Here is a 25,414-nt window from a genome sequence, read left to right on the forward strand (position 1 = left end):
CACCTGGAAAAAAGGGGATCTTAAAGGAAAAAGTCGGAAATATTTTCTATAAACCAAAACGTGTTATGTATCTTCATCAAGACCCATATATAATTTGTTATAATATGTAAAGGCCTGTATTAGTGAGATACTCTATTTTCATACGTTATCAAATTATAAAAATGAATAACGCCAGATATTATTTCAAACGAATCTGAGCATGGAGCGATTCAGAGATGATCAAGAAGACATTTTTTCCCTAATTGCAAAAGCTTGATATATGTATTTATAATAACACCATCACAACTCTCTGACCCAGAAAAGAAAAAAAAAAGTTATCCATTAAGATATTAACCTTACAGAACTAATTATGTGGTGTGTGTGTATATATATATTATCATTGCATACAGGATTTTTTTTAACCAACTTGCAGAAATGAGAGCTGCTCTCTGGTAACACTACCAATCAATTCAAGTGTATCTAAGCAATATTTCTTGCGGGAGGACCCATCAAACTCAGCACCACCTGCAAATTAAACGATATATAATATCAATGGCCAATATGTACACTATTTACTACGAATACAATTGTGTTGCTAAAGCAGAAGCAGCAGCAGCAGATAAACAGTGGAATGCAACACACCAACAATGTCCAGTCATTGCTTTTATTTTATGAAAATTTCATTTGCAAGTCTGACGGCAACCACATTATATAGTAAGGTGTGTCAGAAGCTTACCTTTGGTTTCTAGGTTGCTCATTGATTAGCATTTTGGTTGTTATTTTTATAACTTACAAAAGAAAACATCTTCTCAAGGATTTAAATTTTAAAAACTTGACTCATGGATAATAAAAATGCATTTGTTTTACTTATGCATGGTACAATTATTGTCAGCGTAGCACTTTAGTCATGTTTGATTTCATACTATCTGCTTTCACTTATAACAACTTTTAATAGGAAAAAAAGCAAAAAGAAAATAAGTAACAAGGGTAACAACCCTTGTTAACAATCAAACACAGCCTGGGCATGAAAACCAATTAGAAATAAATGGATTGACAAAGCCAGCAAAGAATAATAAAGTCGAAGAAGATTGTGAGTGAGTCAATTAAGAAGCCTCCGGTTAACTTACTGGTAAAAACACAAGCCCATGCAAGAAGCCAACAAGAACCAATGCCAAGTACATCTGAAAGTAATAAACCTGCAAAAAAGAAAGAAACTTGTTTTTATGTATTCCCTTAATCAGGGAAAAAAATAAAAATAATTGAATGATAGCAGGGAATGGTACCACAAAAAGTTCTGATCTTGAGAAGAAAAGCACAATCACTCCTACAAGCTTCGTGAGGGTGATTCCACTGTCAAAAGAAGTCAAAATGAAAATAATCAATTACTCTTTTTCAGCAAGCAAGCTCCAACTAGCAGGTCGTCTTTACCAAGCACTATAATGGGTGTAGGAGAGGAGAACTAAAAGTTATCCAACTAATAGCTTGAAATGAACAATTGGACAAAAAATAACAATAGGAATGAAAAAGAGCTCTAAATGGTGAAATAGAGAAGATTTTCAGATATCTCTAACTCCTATTCCTGGTATGTTTGGGAAAGAAGTTTCAATATGCGAAGTTACTTCCCTCCACACCACCGCCCTCCAAAATCCCAGCCTTCCCCAGATCCCCAAGAAATAAAAACAAACAGATAAATAAAAGGAAGAAAGACTTGTAAAGATAAATTAAGATAGTGCCTAAGATGTTCATAAAAGATAAAATTCACTAAAAATAGTTCCTAAAAGAACAGTTAAATTGATGAATTATCCTTTATTTAGCTTGTCTACGGTGTTTATCTAGTCTTCCAACTGCTATCATTGATACCACACCAAAACTGGGACAATGGAAGAACAATAAACCTGAATACAGATGCTCCAATAGTACTAAGAGCCTTCTTCATTCTTTGATCCCTATCCCCATTACTGACCTGTTTAAGAGACGCGTAGAATTCTGAAATTAATAAAAGCCAATGTGCAATTCCTTGGTTAATATAATAATTTCCTTACTGCAGCTGCATGTTCCAGGAGAACTAGAGTTCAAGTGGAGGTTAAATGTAACAATTAGGCAATGTATACATTTCTTCTTTTTACCACAAAGAAATCTACAGAAACCATAAGGGAAAAAAAATTCCCACAGCCATTATGATACAAGTAATGCAGTTCCATTACCTACTCATCCCAGACTACACTGAGTAAAGGTTCGATACTAACCAAGAAAGCATTTGCTATATGAACACAGAATTCAACAGCAATCCCGATTGACATGATAAGGTTCACAACTGAGACTGCATTGAGCTGAATACCCAGAATTGCCATAACACCCTGCAAAATTGGAGAGAAAGTAAGTTTCTTTCTTTAAGGGGGAAGAAAAACATAATTAGGAAAAAGGACACCAAAAGTTACAGAAACTTTATTATATTTTTAATACAAAATGGGAGGAGAAAGAAAAAGGCTAAAAAGCGACACAGTGTTGTAAATTTCAAGGCAGAAGATATACCATGAGATCTACAACAATCATCACCAACACCAGTACAATGATGGTAGAAATCCACAAACTGCATTTAGAAAACCAAAGAGTAACATACTAAAGTTAGAGAAATCCAAAACAAATGCGCAAAAAGAGATTTAAGGAAACAGATAAATAGGCTAAAAAGGGACCAGAGAAAGAATTTGAACCTGGATGTGAAAACCAGACAGACAATAAAAATAGCACCTGTAATTTAAGATACTCTGTGAATTTTCACATAGAGATTCATTCAGAGAACACATGAAGCATACATGTCTACACACACACAACCTCTTCAGGAAACAGAATAAGAAATAAAAGAACAATGAACAAAAGAAATGGTGAACATAGCAGCAAAAGCTAAAGAACAGAGCATCTCATAAAATGAGAAAAAAAAATCAGATCTCTTTCAAGAATGATGATGTGAAAGATGATACAAACTCCATAAGTTAAACAGTTGCTAAAAATACCAATACTTAGTAATCACATCCGAAAAGGTGAAAATGAATTTTACAAAATATAGATGCCATGAGAGAGAGCAGAAACCAGGTCTTTGAAATACAATGTGGTTGATGGATGCAAAATAATCAATACAGCATAATGGAAAACCTACCTAGCGCAATAGCAATATTTGTCAAAGCAATCGTCCAAATATCAAGATATTGCTCAAAGAAAATATAGAAGACTGAATAGGGAAAGATTTGCATCTGCACCAGAGTAACATCAGCAGAAAAGTGATCTGGTGTTAGGAAAAATATTGTTGCAATACAAAAACAAGTGATGTGAAAATGTCAAACACAAAACCAGCAGCACGAGGAAGATATTTGTCAAAAAAGAACTGTGATCATATCATTAAATTAGTGGGTTCTTTCTCCCCCTAAACGGTCTCCTTTCATTAAACATGTTCCCCTTAAAAGCCTGTTAATCAAGTTATTGTATTTCAATAACATATCAAATCTGAAGTCAAACTATGCACTCAAGTGGCATTAACACATAGAAGACAGAACCACCAGTAAGAATGGTTCACACTCCAAATAAAGAAACTTAACCAAAACATATACATTATAAGAAATTAATTTGATTAACTGCCTTAAAGTATGTCATGGCAGTCAACATGAAAGACCAAGAAATATTCATGGCTTCATAATGAAGATCATAAAATGTGCTAAAACCATCTCTATAGCAGGTCAGCATAAGCAACAGAGAGAGTGATGAGCCAAACACAAAAATGGAAAAGTGTTCTAGCCACTAACATTTCCCTGCTTGTTCCATGAAAAGAAAAGCAAACTTGCATCCAACCTCTTGACATGAGAACTTTAAAGCTTATCTAGGATCAAGGAAGCCAGAGTAAACTATTAATAGAGCATGATTAATTAAAACCTTCAATGAATCAGAAATTCTTGAGCTGAACTCCCTTGCAGCTCGCAACGCATTGACATAGTCACCCTGAGGAAAATGACAAGATCAAAGCAAAGTGGTATAATTAACTTAAGTTGTATTAGAAATACTCAAAATTCATACTGAGATCAATCAGTCAACTAAATACATAGGCTTACTTGTCCGTTAAGTGGTGTGTGATAAGTACGAAACTCTGATGCTTTTATTACACCACTCTCATAACCTGTAAAGATGTTTACAGAAAAGCAAGATAGGCCTCTTATTATCTCATAAGAGCAAGACAACAATGTTTAATACGCATAGGAAAATTTCCAATCTACAAACCACTCAAATCCACACTGCTAGTGTAGGCCCCATGACCACCTTTGGCACAATCAGCAGATGGGAGAGCATTAAGGAACCAAGGAAGCTTCTCTCTGAATTGCTCTGTAGATGGGCGATCATTAACCAAATCTGAATGGCGGAAGCACTGGGACCAACTAAAAGAATGTTAGTGCTCGCAATCCTTTTAGTTTGATACTTGGAATAAACCTTGAACCCTAATAACAACTCAAATGTACATACAATGCATACAATATATATATTTATTTCTGTAAAACATTTCTAATTTATACGGTACTCCTAACTCCACAGACACACACAAGGAAGAGAAAGAACAGGGACAAAACCGTTGTACAGTCTTTGCAGACTCCGCCTAAGCCACAAGAACCTCCATCTGGTGAACAGCAAGGTGGCTGGAAAGAGTATTTTATACTTTAGTAATCCATTGATAATCATCTAAATAGCTCAACAAGCTGGAAAAAATACATCAACATCATGCTATGCAAGCAGGATATTACTGTTTAACAATTAAACAGAAAATTGCATTTCACACACATTTAGATCTCAGCATAAGAGGGAATAAGAAAAAAAATGCTGAGCTTGAGTTAAAAACTTAGTATCGATAAAAATCCATTTAGCTAACATGAAGGAAACTAGCATGTAGCATATGAAGTACTAACTTGATCATCTGGTGGACAGTAAGATCCATTTGTAAACTTCCGACAACAACCAAATGCCTCAGGTGATAACCATACAAGAAAATCATCAAGCCATGAAGCAGCTGGCTTAGCAATATAGCTTGATTCTGAAACCAATGATGCTCTTGATATCTGGCCAAATGATAAATTGTATTGTTTCAGATAGGGTGTCAGAGAGACAGACAGATAAAATAAGGTGTCAACCAACTCCAAGAAAGGCTCATGCAACTTTCAGACTCCATAATTTGGCAACTTTCGAGCAGTGCAATATTCAGCATAATGCCACATGCATAGACAAGAAAACATGCATCCCAGAGTGCTTTGATGTTAGCATTATACATTATAATGAAAGCTATTATAAATTCATTACCTCATTCAAAAGAGAGTTGGAATCACACCGGTTGATGGAGCATAACTTGTTTGTATCTCTTGATTCCAAGCTGAGTGGAAAAGCTCATTAGATCAAACCACCGTATGGATTGAGAATAAAACCAATAATACAGATGCGTTTACAAAAAGGATTTTGGCATAAAGCTTTAGAAGAACATTATAATTAAGCTTGGATATTGGCAGTAAACTTTACTCCGCTAACTCCGTGAACACATTACCCATTAAATAACTAAATTACCAATACCTCTCACAGAACACCATCCATTTTCATTTTTGGTCTTATTATAAGTAAATTTTTCTGTATTTTTTAAAATATATATCCAAAATATAAAACAATTAACAAAATCTATATTACAACTATAAACTGTAATTAACTAAAACTTGCAATCCCATGAAAGAAATCATTCTGTTAATTATCCAAAAGGCAACTATAAACTTGTTTGTATCTCTTGATTCCAAGCTGAGTGGAAAAGCTCATTAGATCAAACCACCGTATGGATTGAGAATAAAACCAATAATACAGATGCGTTTACGAAAAGGATTTTGGCATAAAGCTTTAGAAGAACATTATAATTAAGCTTGGATATTGGCAATAAACTTATTCCCCTAACTCCGTGAACACATTACCCATTAAATAACTAAATTACCAACACTTTCTCACAGAACATCATCCATTTTCATTTTGGTCTTATTACAAGTGAATTTTTCTGTATTTTTTAAATATATATCCAAAATATAAAACAATTAACAAAACTTATATTACAACTATAAACTGTAATTAACTAAAATTTGCAATCCCATGAAAGAAACCATTCTTGTAATTATCCAAAAGGCAATGATGACTGAAATTTGAAGTTTCAGCATTTTAGCTGCAAACTACAACCTGTAAGGGATAAAGAATTGATCCTGAACTACACAATTACCCTTTCTTCAGCATAGCTTTACTTACCCAAAAGATAAAAATTTGATCAATCATGTCTTTCCTAGATAGTTCTATTGCTTAGGGCATGTGTGTCCGGTCCATGGTTGACCTTCATATATCTAACGCCAGGTTCAAGGCTTCTGAATAAAGACAGTCAGAAGGCAGCAACAAGATCTAAGAGAAATCCACCTGCTTCCTTTAGAGCTTATAGGGAGAAACTGAAAATTTTTTGAGGTAGAGAAACATTCAACCTCATGCATCAGGCTTGGACTCCACTATCACCCATGTTTCTAGACTTTCCTGACCAAAGAACTCAAAAGCTTTTCCGATAGGAATACTTTCACCCTCACTAGCAGGATACTAAAATAAAAGTTGAGTTCAATGAGACAGTAGCACACAGCCAGCAAGCAAATCCTGACCTAATAATTTGACACTTGAACTCCTAGAAATCTAAACCTAATCCTCATAGAAAAGTATCCATTTCTAATACCCCATAAACGAATACAGAGTTGAACAAATTCTGCCAAAACCCCACTAGCAGAAGCAAGAATGAAACTGGAATATCTCTCATCTACCTTTCTTGCTTCTCTAATGAAATTGATAGTTAAAAGATCATCTTTCATACCCAAAAGTAGTCTTTCTCTTATGTATGTTAGGATCAAACTCAGATAATTCACCCCAAGCAATAACAGTTTCTTCATCATGAAGAAGTCAAGCTCTCTTTCAATGATATCTCAAGTTAGTGCTCCATGTGAAAGAGGAGAACAAGTCTTATCACACAGCCCAAATGAAAGTGTATTTGCATGCATAGAAGTGTCTGTCTAAACTCTAAAGTACACTAGTTTTTGAGTATCAACTACATTACGTGAACAATAACAAAGCTTATGTCTGAGATGTCTGAGCAAGGTTAAATCACGTATGCTGATATCATGCACATCATTTAGGTAATGGTAATGGTATTCTTCAATCTCATGGACACTGCTATTGCATGGTGACATTCACCAGTTTGAAAACAACATACAGTACTTACCGAAAATTAGGTAGAGGGGGAAAGCAAGTATCAAACTGGAAAAAAAGACTTGACATAATATACAAATCGATACCTGTAGTTGTAATCCTTAACAACAAAATATAACGGTGGTCCAATTCTGAGATATTCTGAGATATTGGTGAAGTATCCCTAACACAAGTATATGTTGGCCAGTAAGAAAGAAGGATTGACAAGAAGAAAGATACAACACACCAGCATGAAAAGGAAATATCAAACCAGATGGATCAAACCTGAAGATAGGAGTCCCGAGGAAGAACAATTTGTTGCTCCAAACCCGAGTCAATCCTTGTGGAGAGCGCCTAAAACACAAGTACACAACTATTTATATGATGAAAAATCAGTTAGGGGGAAATAGTTGACACAAAATGCAAATAACTTACAATGCTTGCCAAAGCAAAAGCAACAAAGACGGCAACTACCACCACTTTGACACCCCGAAGTCCAAGAAAGGGGGCATGTATTTCCTACAGTATCAAAGGGTTTCAGGAGTTAATACGAAAGCATATAATAGGCCATATAGCATTGCTGTGACAGTTCATTAAGAAATTCGCTTGCTATAAATTCATCAAGACAACACAATGAACCCAACTTTCAACCAATGGATATAACAATGCCTTGGATATAATTCAGAGCTAGTAACTTTGAATATCTTACTTGCATATATCTTGTCAAAAGTCCAGATCCTCTTGAGTTCATGCCTAAATTCATCAAAATGGTTGGTCAGTATAAATGCTGGATTACAATGTAGAAGAATGTTCACATAAAAATTTAAGGTGTGCTTGGTTGAGTGGAAAGTGAAAGGATTGAAAGAGGAGGGGGAAAGTGGAAAGAAAATAAATTTTGAGTCTGCTTAGTAGAAAGGAAAAGTGGGAGGAAAGAACATAAGAAAGATGACCATTTTTCATCCTAATGCATAAAAACAAATCATTACAGATTGGAACGATAAGAAGAGAGAAAATGAGAAAGATTGAAGTTAAGTGTACATTTTACAAGATTATGCATTTTTTAGAATCTTCATTTTCTTTCCTCCAAATTTTCAACTCAAGCAATGAATGGAAATAATTTTTTTTCTTTCCATTTTCCGTTCTTTCCTTCCAAGCACAATGATGGAAAGAAAAATATAATTTCTTTCTACTTTTCTTTTCCTTCAAATTTTCATCTTTTCAATTTTCCTTCCACCCTACCAGGCAAAGCCTTAGAGCTGTACTAGACATTCAAAGCAAACAATACATAATGAATTCATAAACAACAACCTTCATCAGACTCTTCAGCAGATGATGGAATTTTTATGCACGGAAAACAGTCAATCCTGTTATCTTCAGCCCTCAGACAGTCGAAAGCTATCAGTGAAACAAAAGCAGTAACTTGTAGAAGGAAGTCCAGCAAAACAGCAAAAGCTAACAAAAGAAAAAAAAAACAGAGTCAGAGAGATTAAGGCCAAATAAGGAGTTGATAATTTAAAGTTACAAGATAATGAATGTAAGCACAAGTTATTAGACCTGCAAACAGGGAAAAGACACGGCATGCTGGCATAGGAGTGAAACCTCCAACTGCAAATGCAAGAATCTCAGACAAACTAGCTAAGGTTATGGATGGACCGACTTCAACCAGGGCATTACTGATTTGTTCCTCTAAAGGTAACTCCAATGGTTGGCGTTTTACAGCATGAACCAGTATACACATGTTATCCACTCCAACCTAATTAAAATAAACAGAACGAGAAGTTAAAAAGAAATATATCAAAGAATTTATAAACTAAAAGCACATAATAATCACTGCCAAACCCTAAAAAGGACGTAAAAAGATAAGTTTCAGAATAAAAAATCATATAGAATGTCTAAAGGGATGTATAAGTTCACATTTAAAGAAAGTGGGCAGCATATTAGAGACCAAAATATAAAAACTAGGGACAGATATCTATGACAAAGTGTATTTATAGTCTGTTTTCTATGGTGCATTAGAATGGACACATGTCTGCCCCCTCAATTACAACCACAAATTGAGAATAAAGCCATCATAAGAATACAAGTTTCAGAATAAATAAACAGTGAGTATTGACTGATGGAATAAACTGTTCTATGCATGCATATGAATGGAAAACTTTGCTTTAAATTAGTAAAACCCAAATGTAAAAAACTCAGCAGGTGTAAAGTCTAAAAGACTTGTTAACAGGGAGAAGGAGAATAGGGATCAACTCAGGACTACTTGTTATTATAATCTAGGAAGCACATTATCTCATAGAAATAACTAAAACAAGAATGCCATTTAAAACAATCTGATTGAAAACTTACAGCCAAAACCAAAAAAGGTATCACTTCCATTATGATCAATGTTGACTTGACCCCGAAAGCACTGAAAAACCCAACGGATCCAAGAACAGAGAGCATGACAAGAACAACTCCTGAAAGACCAAGCAAGACCTGCAAAACAGTAAATGAATGGTAAGCTACAGAAACTTATTATTGCTCCAAGGACAAGAAAATTTATTCAATTTCAACAGAAAATAGCTTATGACAAGAATCTATGTCACATGGACATAATATACACAAGAAATATACAAAGGCATGCATGAGGAAATTTCTGTCTCTATTGATGACTGTTGGAATCCCTATAATTAAGGATAGAAATCTTACCTTATTACTATTAGTTCTCTTGTAAATAGAAACTAATCTCAGTTACTGATTCTTAGGAAATTAGGATATCAATTACTGATTCTTAGGAATTAGGATTTATTTCCTTTAAAATGATTATTTCTCTCTTTATAAATCTGTAAACTAAAGCAGTAGAAATTGAACTGAATTTTTTCCTCTGAGATTTTTCATGGCATCAGGGCTTTAGGATTCATTCGATCCTAATTTTTTTTTCTCTAATTTCCCTTCCTAAAAATTCCTTCGGTTTAGTCCTCCAATGGGTGATATCAATAAAAATTTCTCTGAAACTGAGACATCACAAATAACTCAGAATATCAATCAGGGAATCACTCAAGGTGAAATTAATTCCTCCACTACTGCTGATGATGTTCTTGATGTTCACTTAACCAAAACACAGCTTGAGACTCTCCATAAGATACTTGGTACTCCCACTACTCATGGATCTCTAGCCACTCAAGGTACTGCCCTCAACATTGCTTTTGAATCTAATAATCAATCTCCTTGGATACTCGATTCGGGTGCCTCCGATCACATGACAGGTGACTCCACGTTGTTTCACACCTACACTCCTTGTCATAACAAATCCCAAATCCGCATAGCTGACGGTTCTTACTCACCTGTGGCTGGAATAGGAGAAGTACAAATGACAGAGAGTTTTTCTCTCGATAAAGTCCTACATGTCCCAAACTTGTCCTGTAATTTACTTTCAATTAGTAAACTTACTAAGGATGAAAATGTTCTTGTTGAATTTTCTGCATTTGGTTGTGTGATACAGGAACAGAAATCGGGGAGGATGATTGGCACTGCTAAAGTTGATGATGGACTATATATTTGGAATAAAAACAATACACAAGGGGATTGGCTCTATCCACTTCAAAAGAGGACACTATTATGTTATGACACCGTAGGTTAAGACATCCAAACTTTGTGTATTTGAAAAAACATCTTCCGCTGTTATTTCGAAATAAAAGTATTAGTTCCTTGAAGTCTGAAATTTGCCAATTATCTAAACATACCCGGGTGCCATACCCATTAAAACCACATATTCAGTCCCAACCTTTTTCGTTAATCCATAGTGACCTATGGGGAGCTAGACGAGTGAAAAATATTACAGGGGCTAGATGGTTTATAACATTCATTGATGATCATACTAGGGTCTGTTGGATCTATCTACTCAAAGAAAAATCTGAAACACCTAAAGTATTCCAAAATTTTCACTCAATGGTTCGAACCCAATTCAACTCTACCATACATACCCTCCGTACTGACAATGGGAGAGAATACTTCAACTCTGTCTTAAGTCCATACCTTTCTGACCAAGGGATTATACACCGAAGCTCTTGTCCTGACACTCCTCAACAAAACGGGATCTCTGAGAGAAAAAATCGTCATCTCCTTGCTGTGGCTCAAGCCATAATGTTCACTATGAATGTTCCAAAATACTTGTGGGGAGAAGCTGTCCTCACTGCTTGTTATCTCATAAACCGAATGCCATCAAAGATCCTCAATTTCCAAACACCTCTAAATACTCTTTTAAAGGCCTTCCCTCTATTTCATGTTCCTAATCTTCCAGCCAAAATATTCGGCTGTAAAGCTTTTGTCCATAACCATCAACCAAATCAATCCAAACTTGATCCTCGAGCCCACACCTGCATCTTCATTGGATATTCCCCTACACAAAAAGGCTATAAGTGTTACCAACATTGCGCCGAATGTTTGTCTCTCGGGATGTTACCTTCTTTGAAAATGAACCATACTTTGCAGCATCTCATCTTCAGAGGGAGAATTTTAATGAAGATGAGACCCTTAATACTCTCCTCATTTTACCTCCTGGTCCTACTACTATCACAAACAAACCTATCCCAGATTTAGTTGTTGTTTCCCCTGTGCAGCAAGAATTTAACACCGTCCTTCCCAATAACAATACCTCTACCGAAGTACAACAGCCACCTGATCAAGGAAAACAGCAAATATAAGTTTACTCCCGACGGAATCGTTCTCCTGAAACTGATACAGTAGTGCCAATTACATCTCCAACCGAGGACTATTCTGAAACAGAAGTCCCACCTCCGTCACCATCCATCTATCTTCCAATTGCAATTTGAAAGGGTACAAGGAGGTGCACTCAACATCCTATTTCTCAGTTTGTATCTTATGGAAATTTATCTAAGTCTTACAAAGCTTTTGTGACTAATGTTGATTCTGTAAAAACTCCAAAAAGTATAGAAGAAGCTCTTGAATCAGCTGAGTGGAGACAAGCCGGATGGAAGAAATGAAGGCCCTAAAAAAAATGAAACATGGGAAGTCTCGGATCTACCTAAAGAAAAAAAACCGTAGGGTGCAAATGGATTTTCACTACGAAATTTAAACCCGATGGCCGTATAGACCAATACAAAGCTCGACTTGTGGCTAAGGGATTCACCCAAACTTATGGTCTCGACTACAACGAGAGGTTTGCACCGGTTGCCAAGCTAAACACCGTTCGAGTCCTGCTATCTCTTGCTGCCAACCTTGATTGGCACTTGACTCAATTGGATGTAAAAAATACTTTTCTCAACGGTGAATTAAATGATGAGGTATACATGGATTTCCCACCCGGGTTTGAAGAAAACAAGGGCCAAGTGTGTAAGTTGAAGAAGTCCTTGTATGGGCTAAAACAATCTCCACGAGCGTGGTTCAGCCGATTTGCAAAAGCTATGACTAGCAGAAATTACATTCAAGGACAGGCAGACCACACCATGTTCTACAAGCACTCGAAAGAGGGTAAATGCTGCATCCTTATCGTTTATGTCGACGATATAATATTAATAGGAAATGACTCGAGCGAAATTTTGAGATTGAAAGAATTTCTTGGTACAGAGTTTGAACTTAAAGACTTGGGGAGTCTTAAATATTTTCTTGGTATAGAGGTAGCAAGGTCGAAAAAAGGTATCTTCATTTCCCAAAGGAAATATGTTCTTGATCTACTGTCGGAAGTTGGTTTGATGGGCAGCAAACCAGCTGAAACTCCTATGGAGTTTAACCTTAAATTGGGAACTAATGAGGATGGAGAAGAAATCGACAGGGGGAGATATCAACGTCTAGTAGGAAGGCTCATCTACCTATCTCACACCCGTCCTGACATAGCCTTCAGTGTGAGTGTTATTAGTCAGTATATGCATGCCCCGAGGGAGAAGCACCTGGAAGCTGCATATAGAATACTAAGATATCTAAAAGGAACTCCTGGTAAAGGCCTGTACTTCAAGAAGACTGTCAACCGAAGCGTGGAAGTCTACACTGATGCAGACTGGACAAGTTCTGTTAATGATAGACGGTCTACAAGCGACTATTGTAGTTATGTTTGGGGTAATCTCGTGACGTGGAGGAGCAAAAAACAGTCTATGGTAGCACGCAGCAGTGCAGAGGTAGAGTATCGAGCACTATCTCATGGTATATGCGAAGGAGTTTGGATACAAAGACTTATGAGAGAACTAAAAGTGCCTTATACCAGACCTATGAAGATGTACTGTGAAAACCAAGCTGCTGTCAGCATAGCACGTAATCCTGTGCATCATGATCGGACCAAACATGTGGAAATAGATCGTCACTTTATAAAAGAAAAAATACACTCAGGAGAAGTACGCATCACCTACCTACCTACTAGACAACAAGTTGCAGACATGTTAACTAAGAGTTTGAACAGAAACATGTTTGAAGAACTTATTGGCAAACTGGGTTTGATTAACATTTACACTTCAGCTTGAAGGGGAGTGTTGGATCCCTATAATTAAGGATAGAAATCTTACCTTCTTACTATTAGTTCTCTTGTAAATAGAAACTAATCTCAGTTACTGATTCTTAGGAAATTAGGATATCAATTACTGATTCTTAGGAATTAGGATTTATTTCCTTTAAAATGATTATTTCTCTCTTTATAAATCTGTAAACTAAAGCAGTAGAAATTAAACTGAATTTTTTCCTCTGAGATTTTTCAATGACTGTACCCATGATGAGTAAAAGAACTCAGGAATACCACAACATTAGGCACTAGGTGATCAAAGAGACATATAGTAGACATGGAAAGTGCTAACAAACCAAACAGTTTTTAGTGTGCATCAAATTAAATATAAGGAAATAGTTAAAAACTTAGAAAAATACCTTGGATGAGATATAGAAAGTAGATAGACGAGATGCATCTCCCAATGTGATAGATATGTAAGCAAACATCACAAGATAGCTTACCTGAAATGAAATTAAATTAGGAGGAAAGGGAATACGAAACAAACAAATATTTGACAAGTAAAAAAACAGATACAGAAATAACTAGAATCATTTTGGAAAAGTTGACTATTGAGAAAAGAAAAAGTTCCAGTAACTTACCGCAATTGTTATAATATCAGCGGTGCTCTCCCTTTTCAGTTCTTCCTCAATTGAGCTTTCAGATGAAAATGAAAGAGAAAGATTTCTAGACTGAACTAAAGGTAGCAGCTCCTCCTGTCATGTCCATACAACCATCCATCCAAGAGTAAGTAAGACATTTTCCCTCTGACTGCACAATTATAGCAGCTCCTCTTGATAATCAATACACTAGATTATCCACATGCAAGAGAATGTAAGAAACAAATGAACAGTTGCACCTTTGCTAACTTAATAAAAGCTTTTTCCCAAGCCACTGCCTTCCCATTCCCATTGCCTGCTTCATCAATTGCATTATTAACTGGGTAGGTCACAACAAATGCAGAAGCCTGAAATTGAAATGAAAGAATATTAAAGAATAAGTATGCACTCAGAAAGGCAAGACAGGATAAAAAGCAATTACCTCAGAATAATTGATCCCAGAAAACCCCCCTAATGCAGTGCTAGGATCAAGTGGAGCCTCGAATGCACTCAAACAAGTGTCTGAAGAAGTGTAATGCTGAAAGAGGGGAACAAAGGAGACAAAATCAAAGACATCATAAACATTCTAGTGAGAATCATCATAAATATAATGCTAACAATAACAAGCATAGGTGTTCCTAACTTCGAAGAAAAGTAACCATGATAAATAACATACAACAGATATTTCACAGGTGTGGCTGGTTATGGTGGGCCTCAAATGTTCATCTATGAGCCAAATGAAAAGCCTTCATAATCATGACATGAGCTTTGTCATTTTAAACTGAGCAATCAATCCCTATTCCTGCCTCAACCTTAAGGCAAAAGCCTCAAACCAATTGACATCATAAAACAGAAATAAAATCGGAGTAAACTTAAATCTGACAGGAAAAGGAAAGAAGGATGGATTCAATAGAATAGCATGCCAACAGGGAAACATCTGATTTCTTCCATGATTATCCAGAGACAACAAATACAAGTACAAATGCACATGCCCACCTACACATACAAATACATAGAGATAAAAAATAATTACCTGAAAACAATACTCAGCATGTGTAACTCCTCCATAGTTATCAAAGTTTTCCCGATCCATCTTGAAATACTAGTGGAAAGAGGTCAAGTAACAAAAACAAAGATGATTATGCTTTAGTAAAGCTAAGAGGTAACTCGAATTCTTTTTACTTAATTTCAAAAAGCACTATAGATATCTTGAACCCTGAGACTCGCAAATACAAATGCAAGAAAACCTGTAGAACACTCTGAGTAGCACAATCTTGGCCAAGAGGCTTCAAGCAAATATCGGTTAGAGACACTTTCGAACCAGAATAGTTTGCACGAATTCCATCAACCTGTCAATTTTCAGCAAGAACAAACAAATAAGATGATGCAAACGGAAAACAAAACATGTGATGTCTCACTTATATCAGTTGCTCAGAAAAGTAGCAATAAGTGCATTGTACCTTCTCTTGAATTTCAAAAAGCAATTGGATGTTATCATCTGAAATAATACTCGATGGCTTCCCATGTGTTTTATCAGGCAAAGTGGCTAATATAAGCTGGATAAAAAAATTTAAGTTTCAGAAAAATGTCATTGCTTTGATATAAATTTAGATGTGTCAGATTACAATTTCCTAAATAAGGAATATTGTGTGTGCATTAACTAGGATTCTGTAAATATTTCAATGATTGTTATCCCTAACTTTAAGGCTGTTTTTAGGGTCAACATTCCTAGAATTAGTCTGTTTCCTAGTATAGAGTTTCCTAAGTTAGGTCAAGATTCTAAAGTCTCGGATATACCCACCAAAAGTTCTTGGGTCATTGACTCAGGAGCTACAGACCACATGACCCATTCCTCACAAAAAGTTGTTTCATATACACATGCTTGGTGGTTTGTATCCTTTATTGATGATTGTACCGTGTGTCTTGGATATTCCTTTTAAAACAGAAATCTGATGTAAGGTCTGTCTTTCCAACCTTTTACAATATGATCAAAACACAATTTGGTGCAGAAATAAAAAGGTTTAGGTCAGACAATGCCAAGGACTATTTCAATCAATTTCTCTCACCATATTTCCAAGAAAGAGACATTATACATGAGTCATCTTGCATTAACACACCCCAACAAAATGGTGTTGCCGAAAGAAAAAATGGCCACATTTTAGCTATTACAATAGCCTTCTTGTTCAAAAAAAAAAGTCTAAACAATATTGGGGGAGGCTATTTTAACTCCTACTCATATGATAAATAGATTGCCTACAAAAGTCATTAAATCTCAAAGTCCTATGCAAGTTCTAACAAAATTCTTTCCTAATTTCAATACTTCAAATAACCTTACTCCCAAAATATTTAGCTGTATTGCCTTTGTACATGTACATTCTCAAAACAGGGGAAAATTTGATCCACGAGCTTTCAAATGTGTCTTTCTCAGTTATTCTTCCACTCAAAAGGGGTACAAATGCTATCATCCAACCACAAAAAAATATTATGTATCAGCTGATGTTACTTTTGCAGAAGATAAGGACAGAGAATTCTCTCCTTGATTTTCCAGCTTCTACCCAGCCAAACACTCACACTCAGTTCTCTGCGCAGCCAAACACTCAATCCTCTGTCCAGCCAAACACTCAGTCCTTGCCTACCAACCAGCCTGCCCAACTCGAAACTATGCAACCCGAAACAGAGCCTAATACACCCAAATCACAAGGGATTCAGGACACTAGTCCTTTACTGGTTTACTCAAGGAAGAAGGCACCAGTGCAAGTTCAATCATCTTCTTCTTCTATACAACCTGCTACTATACAACCCATGGTAATTGCTGAACCTACTTTGAATACTAATACTAAAACTAATGAAAATTCAGATCAGAGGGACTATGATTTTCCCATTGCTGTTAGAAAAGGGACTAAAGCCTGCACAAGACATCCCCTGTACTTATTCATGTCTTACAAAAATTTTTCCCATAAGCACTAAGCCTTTCTTGCTAGCCTAAATTCCATCTCCATTCCCAAAACCGTATTCGAGGCATTAGATGATGAGAATTGGAAAAAAGCCATGAAGGTTGAAATGGAAGCCCTTAAAAAAAATAAGACATGGGACTTGGTGAAATTACCGAGAGGAAAGAAACCAGTGGGATGTCGATGGGTGTTCACAGTGAAATATAAGTCAGATGGTTCTTTAAAGAGGTACAAAGAAAGATTGGTTACTAAAGGGTACACTCAAATGTATGGAATAGACTACCTTGAGACATTTGCTCCTATTGGAAAGATGAACACTGTGAGAATGTTGTTGTCACTAGCTGCCAATTGAAGCTGGAAATAACAGCAATTTGACATCAGAAACGCCTTTTTACTTGGTGATCTTGAGGAGGAAGTCTATATGGATGTTCCACCAGGATTCGGTCCAAATACAAGACAAGTAGTTTGCAAACTAAAAAAGGTTCTGTACGGACTAAAACAGTCCCCGAAAACTTGGTTTGGAAGGTTTACCAAAGTAATGCTCAAGTTGGGGCATAAACAGAGCCAAGGAGATCACACTCTGTTTGTAAAGCACTCATATTCAGAGGGAGTGACTGCTTTATTAGTCTATGTAGATGACATTATAGTAACTGGTGATGATCTGGAAGGAATGGAGAATTTAAAAGAATTTGAAGTCAAAGAATTTGAAGTCAAAGAGCTCGGTAAGTTAAAATATTTTCTCGGTATTGAAGTGGCACATTCTCGGGAACGAATCTTCATATCTCAACAAAAATACATAATTGATTTGTTGACAGAGACGCCTATAGAGGTTAACCACAAACTTGGAGATGCACTAGAAGATGCAGCAGTTGATAAAGGTTCATATCAAATACTTGTGGGGAAGCTCATCTACTTGTCACATACTAGACCGGATATTGCCTATGCAGTCGGTGTTGTAAGTCAATTCATGCACAACCCCAAAGAATCACATCTTAGAGCCGTGTATCAGATTCTACAGTACTTAAACGGCACGCCAGGCAGAGGAATTTTATTTAAGAAAGGGGAGAAGTTAACCCTTGAAGCCTATACTGATGCAGATTATGCAGGGTCTATTATTGATAGAAGATCAACCTCGGGCTATTGCACTTTCCTAAGAGGCAACCTTTTGACTTGGAGGAGTAAAAAACAGAATGTTGTGGCTAGATCTAATGCAGAAGCTGAATTTAGGGCGATGGCACTTGGGATTTGTGAGTTATTATGGCTGAAAATCATTTTGGAAGATTTAAAGATCAAGCAGGAAAGTCCAATGAAGTTGTATTGTGATAATAAGTCTGCTATCAATATTGCACATAATTCAATTCAACATGATCGTACGAAGCTCGTTGAGGTTGACAGACATTTTATAAAAGAAAAGCTTGACAGTGGCTTAATTTGCACTCCATTTGTGTCCACTGATGGTCAACTGGCAGATATACTTACCAAAGGATTGTCTGGGAAGTTCTTTCAGAAACTAGTAAGCAAGCTGAGAATGGATGATATCCACTTCCCAGCTTGAGGGGGAGTGTCAGATTACAGTTTCCTAAATAAGGAATATTGTGTGTGTATTAGCTAGGCTTCTGTAAATATTTCAATGATTGTTATCCTTAACTTTAAGGCTGTTTTTAGGGTCAACATTCCTAGAATTAGTCTATTTGCTAGTATAGAGTTTCGTAAGTTAGGCTCACTATGTATATATATATCAGTGTAATTTCTTGTGAATAAAATTAAGCCTGATTTTAACAAGATGGTGTCTCAATTCCATTAAACTGAGATATAAACAAATAGATAGACAGTGAGACAAAGATACAGAAATAGAGAATTAGTGTCAGTTAACAAGAATATATATATTTATTCTCCCACTCAATCTTCAACTTTTGGCATAGAGAATTCGATCAAGTCAAAAAGTGGAGAAAATTTTTAAGTATAGTTAGATCAACTTAAAAATTAAACTCTTGAGATATGAAATTAAACTTGAATGCTCATGCCTAACCCTTTCTGTAATGATGTTCAATCAGCAAGTAACTAAAGTGATAGCGTCTACCTCATAGCTTATATACTTGTCAGATGAAAAAATCCCTAAAATATGCATTACAATTTTATGTGTGTGGCTTTCTAGGTTCCTCCACTCAAATGTCCTTTTTCAATTTGACATTTAGTCAGGCATATTAAGGCACCTTGTAGCCAAATAGACTAAGATGACGTTTAAGCTTAACTATATAACTTTTGTCACCTATAATTTCCAATTCAAACTTTCTAAAAGAATCTTAAGATAAAGTCTACAAAGGAACAGAGCTCAAGGAAGGCAAGAAATAGTTTCTCTTCTCTTTTATACAGGATGTAAAGGCAAATTAATTGTTGAAAGCATTTATTCCTTCCATTATTTCAGGAAGGAAGGGGGTAGATGGATAGGGATTGAATATGGAAAAACAAATCATATCATAAATGAAGAAAAACAAATGAAAAGAACCTGTTCAATTCTGTAGAAGGGCGCAAGGTGACTGTCAAAAAACTGTTTCTCTTCCGCTGCCTTACTTCCATGGCCTACCCACAACTATATGATAACATCTGTCAAGGCTTGATAGTATGTAGAAGAGCAATGGTATAAAGCAAACAGAAAGTATGATCACACACAATACATGTCCTCACAGCTTATCCAAGGGGCAGTCAGGTACCAAAAAGATACTTTAAGTTCAAACAGCTTCTCATCCAAATATTTAGGAATGGAAAAAATATACGGCAAAATAACTTACGCTTTCACCTGTTTTAGAATCGCTACAAGAAATTGAGCAGACAAATGAAAAGTGTCCACAATGGGCTTAAAGCAGGAGACTTACAAAAGCACAAGGAATCAAAAGAAGAAAGATCTAATTACAGCAAAGAAACTATTTCTAGTAAAATTGAAAAAGATCTGTTTCCTGACAAATGTTGTCACAACATTGTAACAGTCCCAACCCCCACCCACCCGAACTGATGGACTAGAAAAAGAGAAAGGCACGAGAATAAGATTAGAACTAAGGCATTGATGATAACTCACAATAGTTTCTAGGATAAAGATGAAATATCATACCTTCTCTGGCCTTGTCTCCACTTCGATACGTATGAGACCAAAACATAGCACAATAACAACTGCCAATGATAAACACAGTACAAGAGTAGGATTTCTAGCAACCCATTTTCCATAACTCCTGGACACCGCAAAACCAAACATTTAGCACATGCTATATATTTAATTATCTAGATATATGCGTATGCACGTGCATATTCTGCGTTTGCATGTGAGACAAAATCTAATTATGCACATGTTCACCTGTAAAAGCTTGCCATATATCCTTGAATAAAGGAAAGTTGTGCCCCATTTTTCAATTGCTCAGTCACCCCACGTCCCTGATTTCCAGATAAAGAGGCACATATTACATCTAAACCTCAAAGTCTACCCAGTTCTTGTTAAGAGGACATATAACAAGCTGAATAATAAAAGAGGAAAAAAGAAAAACCCTAAAAATCATTTTGAATAAAATGAAAAGCAACATTATACTGCTAAACCAATATAATTGCATTAACAAAGCAAAGTTTCAGCAGCCTACTAGGACATCTTATGAAAAATCCAGTATTTCAATAATCATCATGATTCAACAATGGAGATCATTTCCTCAATGCATACCAAATGCTCAGTTGGAGTCTTGGACAACCAAATATTAACAGATCAGAGACAAAATCAAGAGTAACTGAACAAAGTTATGAGTTTTATGCTACCAAAATCTCAGAGTTTAACATGAGTACTGAACATTGAAGTAGCAGGAGAGTGATAACATATAATCCCAAAAGATACTAATAAAGTCTGCAAACAGACGATACACATCCCCAGCACTTAATAAAACAAAACATATAATCCCAAGGATTTAGGCAACCAGACGCAAGTTCTTAGGAACTGGTTCCTGGAAATAAGATAATTGTTAAGTTCAAAATGAAGCCCTTGACTACTTTAACTGATGCCAAAATGCCAATAAGATAGAATAGTAATATTAGACGGTAATAAAGCTAAGTTGCAAAAAGAAACACCCAAATACTGCAACATTTCTATGCAGAAAAATATCATATTGTAATCTCAAAATCCTAGATGGGAACAGATAAACAGAAGTCTACTTGTAAGTGGCAGTAACAAAGATGTTAAAATGAAGAGGAAGGAGTTCAAGGGGAAAGAGGGAAGAAAAGATATAGAACATAGCTAACATATTGCTATTTTTCATCAATTAAAGATTGGCAAGAATATAAGAATACCAATTGCAGCAGACAGCAGCACAACCCGTTGGAACTCCTAAGATTTTTTTTTTTAAATTGAACGCTACTCAGGTTCAAAAAAGGTAAATTGCTCTTTAATGCAACTCCCAAACTCAAACTCACCATACTATGAGAATGTCCAAGTCAACCATGTACTGATAAGGGAAGTAATAATCATCATTTACCTCCAAAGCAAGGTTCTCATCATATTGCATGTTAGACAAATTTGCTTCATCTTCATCTGTTGACTTCAGTAATGGTTCCCTGTCGGATGCAAGTATCCTTTCTCTTTGCCGATGAAACAGTGCCCATCCGAAAAGTCCCAAAACCAATATGATATAGGCTATAGCTAATGCAAAGTCAATACATCTTACCTGCAAGTGACAGTCAATATCATTATATATACAGAACATATGTCAATAAAACTTTTCACAAATGGAAATTAACTGATTCAGCCATGAGGTTTAAGTGTTATGCAGTATGCACTAACGTCGTTAAGTCATTTAAACTAAAACATAATAACTTTATCTAAAGGAAAGCCATCAATTAGACCTTAATAGGTCCAATAGTTATTGAGCAGTGATCTTTTTTTGATGGTGAAGGAGGTTCAGAATTGGAGCATTGAGGTGATGAAGGACAATCGCCACAAGAGCAGCCAAGAGAGGTGTCACCACATGAATACGTAGAAACGTTCATCAGCTCCATTCCAGATAAATCAGGAACAGTAGACTTGAAATCAATAGCATAAGGTGAACCAGGAAACCCAAGAGGAGCTTTCTGACCAATAAAATCAAACCACTCTGGAAAGAATCAACATATTAATAAAATACTATTGCAGAACAGCTAAAAGTCATAAGCAGGTGATGAAAATAAGCTACAAAGGATTCGGCTGGACCACACATAATATAGAAGGAAGTATCTTCAATTATAGTTTTAACTAGTTTCATTAACAAGAAAAATGCACATTGCTTCCCAGTAGCCAAATTCTTTGATGTGACAAGAACCGTGAGTTTTATGGGTTTAAGCAGGTCGCTAAAAGAAGATAAGTCAACCTCCATTGACTTAGTGATGTAATCCAACAAACTGTTCATTCTTTGGTAAAGACTATATATTCCAACTCTATCTGTATGCTTAAGTTCTGTCCATCATGAAGACATTGACATAACTGCAGGAAATGAATGAGACCAACCCATCATTTATTATCTTTCACTGCAAACTTTGCAGAAAAAATAAAGACAAAGACCCAAGAGGAAATCCATAAAGTTCAGCTTTTTCAGGAAGGATTTCCTCCAAGCAATCAAGAGATAATACCATTTTATTTTGAACTTCCTACATACTGCTTAATTCACTCTACAGAAAAATCACTTTTGTTTTCTATGCCAAGACTGTTGATTCAGAAAAGCAAAGATGCTTATATCAAATTTTAAATGTATAAATAATACTCAGCTAATGAGTGTCAGATGATACTTGGCAAACTGTTTTGGCAATATAAATTTTCAGCCATGCACTTAACTTAAATTCACCTTTAAAGTTTGTTGCCCCAGCTCCTATGAACTCAATGGCTCGTGTATTCATGGTCCCGAACTTTACCTCCTTACAAGAGTCATAAAGCCCTTCTCCAAAAGCATCAGATACAAAAAAGTCGATGCCATCCACTGTCAAGTTGCCATTAATCTGACAAATTAATAAAACAATGGGAATCAGTTAACCAACGTTAGACATATAAAGTGGTAAACAAAAGGTATGTTAAATCAAAAGCAAGGAATGGCCTTTGCTCATTATAAGCCTGTCCTAACCTCTGAAACAGAAGTCACATTGATGAATAGACTTTGATTTGGAGAGCATGAAAGCTCGCAGAAAAGATTTAAGAAGTTCCTCAAGCACGCTGGACAACCAACAAGGAAAGGAATGGCCTGACAAATAGCACACGTAACAGATAGTGGGAGAAAAGCAGATTAATGGATACAATACAGCAGATAAGCTACAAGCACCCCCAAAAAGAAATTATACCCTTACCCTGGGGCATCATCATAAAGGTTTTACCTGCTGAACCTGTGCCCGCAATGTGTTAAACTGATCCTCTGTGCAACAAACATTACCGCTTATTGATGGACACAAACTTTGAATTTTGGCAGAAAACAGCTCATCAGGCTGATAAAGCATGAAATAAATGTATAAGGAACATAAGAAGAAGAAGAAGAAGAAGAAGAAGAAGAAGAAAACAGTGTCAGAACAGCTTTGAATTTGGGCAGAAAACAGCTCATCAGGCTGATAAAGAATGAAATAAAGATATAAGAAACATAACAAATAAAACATTAAGTGTCAGAAATTATACTTGAAGGGAAAACAATCAGAGAAAACAGAGCAATAAAAATGTAAAATGAACAAGCAAGAAGTTGCTCACCTTCACAGATGGAGAACCATATGGGCAATTTAGAACTTTACCATCACTTCGTTGTCCGCAAATATCATACATTGCACAATATTCTTCAGAATGCCTCTCCCTGGCCAACAGACCACAAGTGTTTCAATTCAAACAAAAGAAAATGAGGCAGAAAATACCACGACCTTGTGACAAGAAATTAAAATTAAAATAAACAAAAAAAAGAAGGTTGCCATCAGAGATTAATCAGCTCTTAGTAATTGCAAGACCTGGATAATATTCTGGAGGAAAGGCTCAATAAACTAAACATGCAGTCCAAAAGAACTAAAAAGAATTGTGCTGTAAAAAGCTGGGAATTGTACACAGCACATATTAACCAAATCGCAGATATTAAACACACATCAAGCTTTGAGACTGAAAAAAGCGTTACCCCGAAGTGAGATAAGAAACTGAAAGGCCACCAGAATCAGTCTTCTCCGCGCACAGTCCTTGCATCAATAAAATTAACTAGAAAAAAGGAACAATTTAATTAACACAAAGTGAGTATAAAGGGCTTCTAACACTGTACGAACAAGCTTCTATATCCATTTCAGCCAATTATATATAAAACTTCACAGTTTGAACAAAAAATACTAAGGTTCTAATTTTTTGAGCAAAATCTGATATTCAAAGTCAAACGCAAGTCGATAAAGTTACAGCTCCATCTTGTAAGCGTTTGGCCATCCTTCTTCCACTTCAAATCAAACAATAAACAGCTTACCAATAATTAAAAAGCGAAGAAACACCATAAATAGCAATAACGGTAAGAATTGCACCATAAATAGCGGAATACCCAAATGAAGTCTCAAGTAGAAACTAAAAAGTTCCAATTCAACTACGATATAGTGAACCCATTAGCGCCTTGTAGCATAGCATTGTAATATTTAACAGCACAAAAACAATTCATTCGGAAAAACCAAGAAATCCATGGTCACGGTATCATCACAAAAAAGAAACCCTTAAATTCAATAAAAAGAGTTGAAGAAACAGCTTGCCAAAGTAGGATCAAAGAACGGGTTCTTGCCTGTAGAAGAGAAAAAGCAGCGAGAAAACTGGGAAACTTCATCCTTAACTCGACGAGAACGAAGAGTGAACAGCGTGTGGAGTTGGGTTTTAGTTAGAAGATGAAAATATAGCAAAATTTGCGTGATGACTTAAAAAGGACGACAGCGAGGTAGGAAATTGCCATTAAACGAAGAAAAATACCTGTACATAGACAGTCGTAATTAATAGACATAATTAACAAAGGACAAATTAATGTAGAAAATGCCAAAATGGTCAACCTTTTTATTTTTATAAAAAATAAAAAAATAAAACCCCATAGGAGTCTTTACTCTTTATACTATAAGTTGATTGCATTTTAGTTATCCTAGTTAAAGAAATAGCAAATTGGTATATATACATTATAGAAAATAAC

General features: G+C 35.8%; 1 protein-coding gene across 2 annotated transcripts; it reads right to left on the minus strand.

Moving 5' to 3' along the window:
• Positions 1-216: 216 nt before the first annotated feature.
• On the minus strand, positions 217-25,202 carry LOC107922168 (NPC intracellular cholesterol transporter 1). Of its 2 annotated transcripts, none has more exons than XM_041087477.1 (39): positions 25,022-25,202; positions 24,389-24,465; positions 23,980-24,079; positions 23,619-23,726; positions 23,372-23,488; positions 23,099-23,249; positions 22,128-22,375; positions 21,761-21,949; positions 20,605-20,681; positions 20,365-20,482; positions 19,765-19,848; positions 15,768-15,863; positions 15,555-15,656; positions 15,341-15,409; positions 14,750-14,845; positions 14,568-14,675; positions 14,311-14,424; positions 14,089-14,172; positions 9,592-9,720; positions 8,800-8,998; positions 8,554-8,697; positions 7,955-7,998; positions 7,681-7,764; positions 7,531-7,599; positions 7,353-7,429; positions 5,308-5,377; positions 4,920-5,069; positions 4,587-4,652; positions 4,243-4,387; positions 4,077-4,141; positions 3,901-3,966; positions 3,134-3,227; positions 2,691-2,727; positions 2,512-2,569; positions 2,226-2,336; positions 1,875-1,942; positions 1,263-1,329; positions 1,107-1,175; positions 217-504 (listed from the first exon to the last, which is right to left on the minus strand). In XM_041087477.1, the coding sequence occupies exons 1-39, from the start codon at positions 25,061-25,063 to the stop codon at positions 460-462; spliced, it is 3,837 nt and encodes a 1,278-aa protein (XP_040943411.1). In that variant the 5' UTR covers positions 25,064-25,202; the 3' UTR covers positions 217-459. The 2 variants fall into 2 exon arrangements, with proteins under 2 accessions (XP_040943411.1, XP_040943410.1); XM_041087476.1 differs by having other exon boundaries at positions 23,619-23,843; positions 25,022-25,200.
• Between the last annotated feature and the right edge of the window lie 212 nt (positions 25,203-25,414).

Source organism: Gossypium hirsutum, chromosome D01 (assembly GCF_007990345.1).
Source record: "Gossypium hirsutum isolate 1008001.06 chromosome D01, Gossypium_hirsutum_v2.1, whole genome shotgun sequence".
In the NCBI taxonomy this organism is placed as follows: domain Eukaryota; kingdom Viridiplantae; phylum Streptophyta; class Magnoliopsida; order Malvales; family Malvaceae; genus Gossypium; species Gossypium hirsutum.

Coding starts and splice junctions, on each gene's coding strand:
- LOC107922168 (XM_041087476.1), bottom strand. CDS start 25,063: ATGAAGTTTCCCAGTTTTCTCGCTGCTTTTTCTCTTCTACAG. Junction 7,600..7,680: donor CTTTTGCTTTGGCAAGCATT/GTAAGTTATTTG, acceptor CTTGTGTTTTAG/GCGCTCTCCACAAGGATTGA. Junction 4,653..4,919: donor ACTGTCCACCAGATGATCAA/GTTAGTACTTCA, acceptor TACTCTTTCCAG/CCACCTTGCTGTTCACCAGA.